This window comes from Alexandromys fortis, unplaced genomic scaffold, assembly GCF_014885135.2.
Source record: "Alexandromys fortis isolate MF-2015 unplaced genomic scaffold, M_Fortis_MF-2015_v1.1 scaffold_37, whole genome shotgun sequence".
In the NCBI taxonomy this organism is placed as follows: Eukaryota; Metazoa; Chordata; class Mammalia; order Rodentia; family Cricetidae; genus Alexandromys; species Alexandromys fortis.
This window is the reverse complement of record NW_026067914.1, coordinates 13,487,366-13,499,351: the sequence shown is the minus strand read 5'-3', so window position 1 is coordinate 13,499,351 and position 11,986 is coordinate 13,487,366. Positions and strand designations below refer to the sequence as shown.

The window sequence follows — 11,986 nt, the reverse complement described above, 5'->3', positions numbered from 1 at the left end:
CTCATTTATTTTTGTTGTTATATATATGCACTTGTATACTTCCCCTATTGTGTGCCATAAATGTGCTATTGTCCAGAAAGGCCAGAAGAGGGCATTATTTCCTTGGAACTGGAGTTACAGTTGGTTGTAAGTCACCATGTTTGTGTGCTAGGAACCAAATTTCGTTCCTCTGAAAAGAAACAATCACACATAACTCCCAAACCATCTCTCCAGTCTCAACATTCCTAAGTAAAATAAATTTAGTGTTCTTTTTACTTTATTAGATTTTTTTTAAAAAAGCCAATCCAAATTCCTACTCCCTCCTCTCCTCCCATTCCCTCTACATACCCTCCCACCCCATCCCCCTCTAATCCTAAAAGAGAGTAAGGCACTTTGCTTTGTGGAAAGTCTTACACAGTTATGGCCTATCATATAGAAATATACTAAGAGCCTAAGAATGTGAACAAACTAAATTTGCTGTCATAATCACACACACACACACAGACACACACGCGCGCGTGTGCTTATTTTCTCAAGGAGATATTTAGTTAAAGAAAAGAGTAATAAAGAGAATTAAAATTGAACTTAAAGGTAGAGAAATACAAGGAGATAACAAAATGAACAAGAGGGCTGGGAAGGAGGAATAAAAACAAAGAGGAAGGGAGGGAACAAGAGAGAAAAAATGAGGAAGAGTAAAAGAGAGAGAAGAGAGATTCTTTTATGAAAGTGAAGACATTTTAAGTAATATGGGTAAATGAAATAGACAATATAATGAATGTAATAGTGACCAGAAAATGTGTTTGTGTGTATGCATTTGTGTGTGTATTTCTCTTCGGAACTAACTGAGGCTCGTGGACATAATACAATTTTATCACCAAGCTTAACCACCTAACAACTGATCAGCTTTTAAAATAAAGGTTTTCTTAGAGAATATCAAATGTGCCATATTAATTTAAATGTTAATATATGATAAACCCCTGTCACCTCCCCTCCCCAAAGAAACCCTCATAAAACCTGAGACTGGAGAAGGGACTCATTTGAACATGATAATCAGTCTACACTATGTGCCCTGCCTCATCCATTCTGATTTCCAGAAGGAAATGCAGCCCTTTTCACTTTTCTAAAAATATTATTTGTAACATAGGAGACTGTACTTATTATTCAGGGGACTATATGCCCATTGTACTGTGTATTTGACAATGTTACTGGAATTACTGGGAGGAATTACTAACCAGAAGCAATGAAAATGGCATCTTACTTCCCTGTTGATCCTAAACACAATTAGGACAAGGTAAGAGTTCATGAACAGATGTTTTTAAGGAAATCAATAAAGGCACCTTCCTCATTTATAAATAGCTACTAAATAAATTACATTGATTATCCAAGCAAAGACGTGAATACTCAATATGCAAACATAAAATGCAAATTGCTACAGAAAAGGGTATGCCTCTTAAATTTTCATGGTGCTATTTCATTCTCTTAATTGATTTATTTCGTTCATTCAGGCAGGAGTTACTTAATCATAATATTATGCAAAATGATATAAAGCAATCCATAATTAAAATTGAAAAACATGCTGAATTGATTTCAAATTGGCCCACTTTACCAGTGTCGGAAAGCGGCATGGTTAAATGATTTCATTGGAGACTGCACATGGTCACGCCAGAAATCATCTCTCCTGGTCACAAATCAATATCGCTTTCTTTCATTCGTCAGTGATTGCAAAGCTTTTCAATAATTCTAATTTTAAAGAATGATTACAGCAAGTATAAAGTCATTGATTGTTGAAAGGTTACCGCTAAAATGAACACAAAGGTAATTTTAGTTTTAATGAATGAGCTTATTTGAAAAGTTAAGTATTTTTTCCTTGACAAACTTTAAGCAATGAAGTTATACATCTCATGGTGTGTGACTCTGCAATGTATGTATAAACTATGGACACGTGTATTAATTTGGGTCATTCCCACAGTCAAACAGAGTGGTTCATAACTGCAAAATTTTAATACTCAGTTAAAAAACTATTTAATTAAAATGGTTTCTTTATTTTTCAAAAATGGTTATATGAATATTAATGAAATATGCCACTAATAAAGATATTCCTATAATTTTATATATTTCTTTTATCAATTACTATGTTTTATATTCTTCCTTTCCAGTGTTGGCCAAGTTTCTTCTTTTATTTTCATGTTTTAGGTTTTCATGTTTCGATGTGTGTGACTCAATGTGAATGAAGTAAGTGAAAAGACAGTCAATTATGAATCATGAAACATGATGTGACCACAATCCAAACTTACAACCAACCTCTTTAATATGTGACTTTCCAGAATTGAGCAATGTAAGAGATAAGTTCTGGTTGTTTGTAATTCATCCAATAGCAAGTAATCTGTTATCACTGTATGAATAGACTAAGCCAAAGCCCTTGCAAAGCAGTTAACGGTCTCAGAGCACTCAACTTTAGTCATTTGTTGGCTGCCATATTGAATCATGAGATAACTGGGTATGAACTCACCTTCTTATTGTCCTTCATAAAGTGTACGATAAATATCTGATAGCTTCAATTTCTGTGTATTATGGTAAAGGTTGCATGGGAATTAATATTACATGGTCACTTATACCATTCTACTTGAGCAAAAACACATTCCAAATATGATCCATCACTGATTTGACTATAAAAATCTACTAATGTGAGTTTTATATTTTCTATAAACATAGCAACCAACAAGGTAAAATAATTCCTTAAATCCATATCTGAGGGCTTCAGAATTACTGATTTTTCACTTTAAATGATATCTGGTCCTAGTAGATTATCCTTGCCAATTTGATTCATGAGGGATTTATCTAGTGAGAAGAATCTCATCTGGGAAAATCTCTCCATAAGAATGCTTTACACACACACACACACACACACACACACACACACACAAAGACACGCACAATACTGTAATAATTCTGTATAATTTTCCTGATTAATTATTGATATAAGTGCCCCCATTAGCTGGGATCAAAAGTGGGTGGTCCCAGCCCTGGAAGGTGGTCCTAAATTGTGTAAGAGTGATGAAAGCATGTAGAAGTAAGTCAGTAAACACCTCTTCTCCATGGCTTCTGTTTCAGTTCCTGATTCAAGATACTTACCTTCAATTCCAGCCGTGACTTGCTTTGATGAGGGACTGCAATAAGGAGGTGGAAGATTAACTAAACTCCTTCCTTTCCATGTCTGCTCTGGTCATGATGTTTTATCACAGCAATTGAAACCCTAATTAAGTAACATTTCTTTGGTGAAATTATATTTAGAGTCCCAAGCAGAGTACAACATTTAATGTTTCTATGCTAATTATAGACACTTAAAAACTTTAATGATTTAGAATAGAATTCCAAAATACTGCTTAAATTATTATATTCCTTCTGAAAACAATGTTTACTTCTTCCATACCGTGACTGCTAGAATTCTGTGAGTGAATGCCAAATAGTTATGATGATATGGAACTATTTGATTAAGTCTAAAAGCTTTATATAAAATTATGGAATTAAATAGTGCTGAGTTAAAAAAATGACAACAAAGGAGAGGTCTAACATTAGAACTACTTCTTTCTCTCCATGCCCTGTGGTAAATCTAAGGGAATGGAAAAGGAAACAAAAACCTGGAGATAAAGAAAACAGGACTCATGTTTCACTGCTCTCTTAGGATGTGTCTTTCTATCTGAAGTTCCAGAGTGCCCTGAAATATACAGAATAAATGAAAAGTGAAATGGAAGATTAGATAACTTATCCTAATCTAAAATGAGCAGAAAGGGTAGGAGTCTAATTTATTATGTATTGTCATCCTGTAATTGAGACAAAAGAGAAGAATAATACACCTTAAATTATAAGGTGAGTAACAGATCGGATCATGTCATTAGCATTCTCACTAAGCATCAGATTTAGGATGAGAAGTTTCTATCTAAAATTTGAATAAGAATCACGGAGCTATTAAATTAACTGATTTAAAAAGCTGTAGTTTTTACTGAAGGGTGAGTCTTCTGTGTAGGAAAGGTAATCAGAATGTGGTGAGATTGGATAAACTGTGACATTTCAGAGAGCAGATAGGCATCAGGATAATCTGCAGTGTGTTCATTTACAGTTCATATGGAGCTTTAATGGCATTCTATAACAGGACATTTCTGGATGAGAATTTAGATGATTCAACGGACTACAAGAAGGAAGAACACATATTATATTAAAGATCATAAAGGATTTTTGAACTTCAGTAGATATTTAAACCTAGGTCACATGTATGTATGCTGAATATATTTAAGTAACTTAGATTTCCCCCTGAATTCAGTGAAATCAAAAGGGATAAAAAAGAAATAAATATTGCTTTCCTGTCCGCTTTATACGGACACCTTTCAATAGAAATCATTTAATGTTCTCTCTTTTTCCCCTACAGGTCATTTGTGTATACATTATGACTTCCATTTAGTGTTTTTATGGGATTTCTAGGTAGCTAAAGCACTGGGTCTCTGTTTCTTGTCCCCTCTACTGGGCTCTTTCCCTTCTGCTTGTTTGTTTTTGGCCAATTATAATGTATTAGTTTTCTTTTGTCTTATTATACTTTATTTTATTATAGTTTCTTACTGCCCCATAAAAGCTTGTCTGCTTTCCAATAAGAGATAAAAAGAAAGGGAATATGGATGGGAGAATAGGAGGGGAGAAGCTAGTAGAGAAAGAGAAAAGGAAAACTGTAATCAATATATATGATAGAAGGAAAAATCTCTTTTTTAATAAACGCAAAATAGTTATAAAGTAGAATTATAGAATAATAAACACCCATGTCTATTTAAATTCTCCCAGATGTTAAAAAAAATTAAGGATAAGTATCAACATTATCAGAGACTATTTCTTTCATAGGAGAAGCAACCATCAAATTCAGGTTTTCTAGGAAGATAGAAGAAACATGTATGGCAGGAAGTTAATTCTCTTCTCCCCAAGTTGGATTAAATTGAAAAGATAGCAGCTAGTGATATTTGTTGATAGTTGATTGAAAATTATAGGGGCCTAAAATGGCATCCATCTAATAGATAATTTGTGTCTCTTTGAGAAGACTCACTGTAGAATTGTGGTATTTATAATATGTTCCATTAGGAATTATAATATATAAGCAAATAACCTTAGTGTTTGTAAGAGCTTACTGAAATTAATGACATTTTAAATGAGATAAGTAAACACCGAAAGAAAGGAAAAGATTGATGTTTGGAGAAAAGTAGAAAAACAGGAGTATAAATGAATTTAGTTGGATTGAACCTGAAAAACAAATTAACTTGTAGAAATGATAGACTGTTGCAGTCAAAGAGAGGAAAATGAATTAATCTGGTAGGCAGTTGAAATGAAAAAGGGAAATGGATTACAGAGCAGGTAAAGTGTGTCTGTTTACCAGCTTCTGAGTCTAGAGGAAAAGAACATCCATATAAAATCAAGCCATGCATTTTTACAAATACAGTTAGGCAGAGGGGGACAGTGGTAGCCTGAGGTGCCTTGTGAGATATTCTTACAAGTTTGTGAAAGATGTCCACATATTTGGGATATCAAAACCACGAACATGGGATTTCAGAATGACAGCACAAGTCTCACTCTGTATTTTGAGATCATAGGGTTAACTTGGTTAAATTTCCTGAAGCATATCTTGCTTGATATTTAGAGACTAAAAAAGAATACAGGCTGTTCTAACTAGTCCAGTCTCCTCATTACATATGTTGTATTCTCTCCACTGTGTGTGTGAGAGAGAGAGAGAGACAGAGACAGAGAGAGAGAGACAGAGAGAGAGAGACAGAGAGAGAGACAGAGAGAGAGACAGAGAGAGAGAGACAGAGAGAGAGAGACAGAGAGGGGGGGGCGGAGGGAGGGAGGGAAAGAGAGAGAAAGAGAGACAAAGTTAAGAATTTATAAGAATTCATAGAAACTCAATAAAATATTACTGAAAGAAATAATGTAACCACCACAATTCCTAAATCCTGGTACACTAAGTTATTAATGTTTCTTTGAAGAAGCTACTAACTTCAGGTTTCCTGCAAGCAGAATATATACCAGTGCCAGTTTAACAATACAGAAAGGTCTCCAAGCATGAAATGATAGCTTCAAAAGGCACACTGAAAATAATGGAAGTTGAAATTTATGAGTACCAGGTGTTTAGTGCAGCAATGTTAAATAGATGGAGAAAACTCATTGATTAAGCTATGAAGGGAAAAATATAGAAAGAATAGTAGTCAGCATAAAAATTTGCATATTTATATGATATTCTCATATGTATCAGTTGAATCAAATGGGAAAAGTTCCTGGGTTGTTTCACTAATTACTTAGACAATCGGCGTAGAGGAATCTCAGTACCAGGGTGGGAACAAAGCAAAACAGAAAGTGCTTTAGCAGAACTGTGTTCTAAGTTTAATGTAGAGCATAAACGATCAAGGTAAGCCTTAAAGCAATATTAATTTTCTAAGAAACCAGGTACTCCTTAGTTTCTTAGGTACATCCCAAATTCATATAAGACTACCTTATGTAACCCTAAATTCAATGTTCAAACACACTCATTTCCATTTTCACAGCGGTCTTTCAAAAATTACTTTAAAAAGAATACATAGAAATAAGGAGCAAAAAAGGGAAATGAATTGCAGTAAAAATTTAGAATTTTGTGCTCTGAAAGACCACATATAAGGATTTTTGGAGTCCATTCCCTCTGGTGGGATACCTTGCTCAGTCTTGATACAGGGGTGAGGTGCTTGATCCTACCTCATCTTAGTATACCAGATTTTGTTGACTCCCCAGGGAGGCCTTACCTCCTCTGAGGAATGAACAGGGAATGGAATGAAGGAGGTTGGGGAACAGAAGAAGAGAAGGGGGAGGAAGAGGGAATTATATTATTAAATATAATCATCAGACATGCCATATATTTCTTGAAGCCATTAATCTTTAATAATTGAAATTTTATGTCAGTACTCAGCATTATTAATTTACAAGGAAATGCTTGACAAGCTGCAAGTCAATGTTTCCTTATACCTCTTGAACTCACTACATCAAAAATCAAGATGATGGAGAGAATACAGTGATATCTCCTGACCTCTGTATTTGAGTACAATTTAATACATCCATTGTGAAAACTTTGGGGAAGTCTTCTTCATCTATCTGCTCCACCATATATGAGCATCATGAGTATTTCTTAAAACCTATTTTCAGTTACTATTTTATTTAATAATCATGTATATGCAAAATGTGTTGGAGTCTAATCTATCACCAATTTTCTCCCCTTTCTTTCTTCCCTTGTCTTTTACTCCCGAAGTCTTATGCTTTCTTGTGGATTTTATTTAATACCTTCTGGATCTATTTGTAGGAAGCACTGATTCCCTTCATTCACAGAGAAGCACGAGGGGAATCAAAACTGTTAAACATACAAGATCGTCTCCTCCAATGGAGAAATATATAGCCTGCTTGTCATCTAGAAGGCTTGGGGCAAATGGTTAAGAGCATGTTGATCCTTTGATATCTAGGTGGCCAAGACCATACTAGATCTTCCCCCAGAGTCTTATTATTAGCTTATTTTCCCAGTTAATCTATGGAATCTATCCTTATGGGAAATTCACATGTACTTTACAAATATTTTGATGTAATCATACTTTGGGCTTTCTTGTACACATGGAATTGTGTCAATTATCAGCCAAAACTTTTCCAAATTGTGCTATGCTTCTGAAGCAACATTGGCTACTGAGGATGTGTAACCAAAGTGCTTTCTTGTCTCCTGCTGGTTGTTACTCTTATGCTGCAGTACTCACAGAGACCCCTGCTTCCATATAGTGTCATCTGTGTATGTATGGGATTGTGACTGTTTTCTAGAGTCTTGGTAGTCTTTCAGGGCATGGAACCCTGAAGAACACCCACCTCCATAGACACCAGTTATCAAAAACGTATTCTGAGACTCTCTCCCTCCCTAATCTGTTTCAGGGTGGGCCTATACAGTTTTGATAAAGTTACATTTGACAGCATCATATTTTTCTTCTTCAACTCATCAGCTACTTAGTACTTCTTTATTTTGAACTTATAAGCCAGAAGTCACTTAGTTTTACCAGCAAGCTTGATTAAACTGAATATTATATGAATTAATTAAATGAATTTTTTATGTTTCTTTGTGGTTTTTTTCAATAAACATTCAGATTTGAAAAGAATGTTTTCTGGAAGTCATAATTTAAAGATGTAGAAAAAATGTCAATCAAAAAAAAATCAGACTTCTAATATTGTTCATTTACCAATGCCCAGAATATATTTTAAATTTCCCTTAACTGATAGAGACATATAAAGGTCAAAAGTTTTTTTTTCTTGTTGTTGTTTGTTTTACTTTTGAAAAAAATACTGTAATTGTGATTGAATGCTCCTTTGAATGTTTGTGGTGACCACTAATGTCCACCAATAGCAAAGCCCTTTCACTACCCTCAGCCTGACAAGCCCTGCCTCTATTAAATAGAAAAAAATTATTTCAAAATACTGTGCAGATTAACTTTTCCTCACTTGGGAGCTGTGACCTTTTGATGATAAATGTGGCAAAAACGCAGATATTGTACGTGACTTTAAAAAAATCGTCTCTGTCAAAACCTGGGAAAAGAGATTCTTTTCAAGCTACGTTTGAAACTGATTTATAATATTAAAATATGATGAATGAGAAGAGGAGGAAACAATAAATTCTAATGTGACTGAGCTTTCAATAACTGGAAAATGCATGCTCATCAGAGAACTCAAGCTAAAAAGTTTATATCTCATAACTCAGAGATTTCATATCTTTATCTTAGTGAAAGCAAATGATCTCCTTACAAATCTGAAGATTATTAGATTCTTCCCCCACATTTTAAAGTCAGTAATAGAATTGCATACAGTTAGCATTTTCTCCCACGTGAATTCCTGTAGTTGGAAAAACTGCATTTACAGCTTGCTACAACTTCCCACTTCCTACTCTGCATATAATTTTGACAGTTTAGTTAATGTAATAAGCACTTTCCTCTAGGTGTAAAATGTGCAAAATATTTGTACCTAAACCATGGGATTAATTAAAGTAAGATGTGCAGAACACAGTCAAACTTTGTAAATATTATCCATTCTTTTACTGTTTATTGATAATAAAAATAAATAAATAAAATATTTGAAATGTATAGTCAATTCGATTTCAAGTTAATGATTTCTTATCAAGTAGATCTTTTAATAATTTTTAAAATTTTCCCTGAGTTTGCCACTGTGCAAATCAGAAATTTTCAGGTAAAAAAAATGGTTCATAGTCATGGTTTGATTATAGTACTAATTTGTTTATTAGGGTAATCTACGTAGGAAAAGTTAGACATTTTGTGAAATACCTAAGACAGGGACTTTTTAATTTTCATTAGGTAACAGCACTAAAATGGTTTAAACAGTTAGATATCAGGTTTCTTTCTCTTCTGATACAAGATAACTCTCTCAACTCATGATTTCCGAGAGGCAAAAGACCACTCTTCAGCATTCCTGAATATTCAGGTCAGGTAGAAGAGTTAATTTTTGTGTATGATAAAAATGCAATTTCATTCACATGAATGATGTCTCTGAATGTGTACCTGATGTCTCTGGCTTATATTATCTGGGTTGTCAGAGAAAATCAGTAGAACATTATGGGAAGCCCAAGTAGAAGAACATTCCTAAAACCTTCTCTAACAAAGAAGAGAGTTATCAGACACAATGGCCTCTTTCCGAGTACTCAGATCTGCTAAACTACCCAATGATAAAGTGAAAAGAGACAGAGTCTTCCTGTTATCAATATTATACTTATGTAGCACACAGGCAAATATTTAGTGAAAGGATGAAACCCCGAGGCTTGAAACTCTTCTATAAATCAAAACATCACAAGAAAATTAGAATACATGCAAGGTTATCTTTTTATTTAGTGTAGGATAAAGTCAGTTTGTAATGCTTCTTCTATTGAAAGAGAACTGATTTATGTTTAAAATAAGATTTAAGTGTATTAAATAGCAGATTTCTGAAAACCACGAGCAAAGATTTAATCATGAAGGACACAACAGTACCTGAAAGGAGAGGTTGGCACAGTTCTGAGAGTCCTTCTCTGAATTCACTGAGAGTGGAGAACACTTGGGACAGGGACATGTGCTAGCCATCAGTGCTGATTGGTTGGGTTCAGTTCTAAAAAACCTTATGCTGTTAGGAACTGAACCTCAGTCATCATCTCCTTTCCAAGAGGACAATACCTGAGGCAGAGTCCATTGGAAGAATGGAAGGATATATAAAAAGCCTCCAAGAGTTGGTCCAAGTGAATAATATTGGGCTATTTAAAAACACCCTTTAAAACGGTTGGGAGGGTGCCACAAATGATTGGTTAGGGATGTTTGTTTTGCTTTTATTTTTCTGAAAAGCCTTTAAGTTCTATATTCTGTTTCTTCCAAGAAAGGAAACAAGAATGGATATGACATGTTATGCTCAGAAGCTATGAATTAAATTTCTAAACTCTTGGGGTTCCTCATTTGGTGGTTTCATCCTGAACCATATAGGCCAAAATAATTCCAGTAACCACAGTTCTTCAGGTATAGATTGATTAGCAAGGGAAGTCCAGAGTGAATAATGAGGGGTAGAACCCACATAGAGACGCAGAGTTTCAGTGCTACACAGGTAGAAGCTACTAATCTTGCAATCCCCGATATTCTTTTTTTTAATTAATTAATTAATTTATTAAAGATTTCTGTCTCTTCCCCGCCACTGCCCGATATTCTTTATGGTCTCACATAGAAAGGATCACAAGGACACCTTGTTGGTGGTAGACAGACATGGTTAGGAAAAATCTCTAAGTATGTACTCTTTAGTATTGAGAATGGGCAATAATCTAGCTACACCAAGAAATTTTAGACTATATGTTGTTATACCCGAATCAAATTGACCTACAAACTTAAAAAAAAAAAAAAAAAAAAAAAAAAAAAAAAAAANATACTCCAGTGTCGTGAAAATCTCGCGGGCGCAGGGTCGGACACGCGTGGCCGCCATCGCTCGCCGAACGCCTTCCGCGGAGGACTGCCTGAGGAAGAACCTTGGGAACGTGGAGGGCCATGGCGGAGTCGAAGCTTCTGGCACCAGAGCTAAGCGATGCAGAGTCGATGGGTGATGAGACCCTGCGGTTTCAGGAGCTGCTACTGCAGGCTTCCAAAGAGCTCCAGCAAGCCCAGACGGAAAGGTCAGAATCTACACAGATCCGGCCCCAGCCTGGTTTCTGCATAAAGACCAACTCATCGGAAGGAAAGGTTTTCATCAACATCTGCCACTCTCCCTCCATCCCTCCCCCGGTGGACGTGACTGAGGACGAACTGCTTCAGATGCTGGAGGAGGACCAAGCTGGCTTCCGAATCCCCATGAGCCTGGGAGAGCCACATGCTGAGCTGGATGCAAAAGGCCAGGGCTGTACTGCCTATGATGTTGCTGTCAACAGCAACTTCTACCTGAGGATGCAGAACAGCGATTTCTTGCGGGAGCTGGTGGTCACCATTGCCAGGGAGGGGCTTGAGGACAAGTATGGTTTACAGCTAAATCCAGAATGGCGCATGCTGAAGTATCGGCCTTTCCTGGGCTCCATCTCGCAGCAGAACATTCGCTCCCAGCAACGCCCTCAGATCCAGGAGCTGGGGACCCTTGAGGGCCCAGAACGGCCTCACCTGAACCTTTGGTTGGAAGCCCCTGATCTCCTCTTGGCTGAAGTTGACCTCCCGAAGTTGGACGGAGCTCAAGGGCTGACCTTGGAGATTGGAGAGAGTCACCTGGTGATGGGAGGCTCCCAGCAACTGTACCACCTCAATGCCTCCATTCCCCTGCGGATCAACCCTGAGGCAAGCAGGGCTGCTTTCCACCACCGGAGAAAGCAGCTGATGGTGTTCTTGCCCCTCCTGTCAGTGTCTTGACCGGAATCTCCTTGTATCTTCAGAGGTGGCGAACATGTTGGTGTCTTCTCTAAATGTGAAGTAAACAGTCTTTCCAGTTC

The 11,986-nt window shown here is 36.2% G+C and overlaps 1 protein-coding gene across 1 annotated transcript; it reads left to right on the top strand.

Moving 5' to 3' along the window:
- The first annotated feature begins 10,951 nt into the window (after nucleotides 1-10,951).
- On the top strand, nucleotides 10,952-11,985 carry LOC126499709 (PIH1 domain-containing protein 1). Its single transcript, XM_050139022.1, has one exon. It carries the CDS (start codon nucleotides 11,064-11,066, stop codon nucleotides 11,904-11,906), a length of 843 nt encoding a protein of 280 aa, XP_049994979.1. The 5' UTR covers nucleotides 10,952-11,063; the 3' UTR covers nucleotides 11,907-11,985.
- Nucleotide 11,986: the final 1 nt, after the last annotated feature.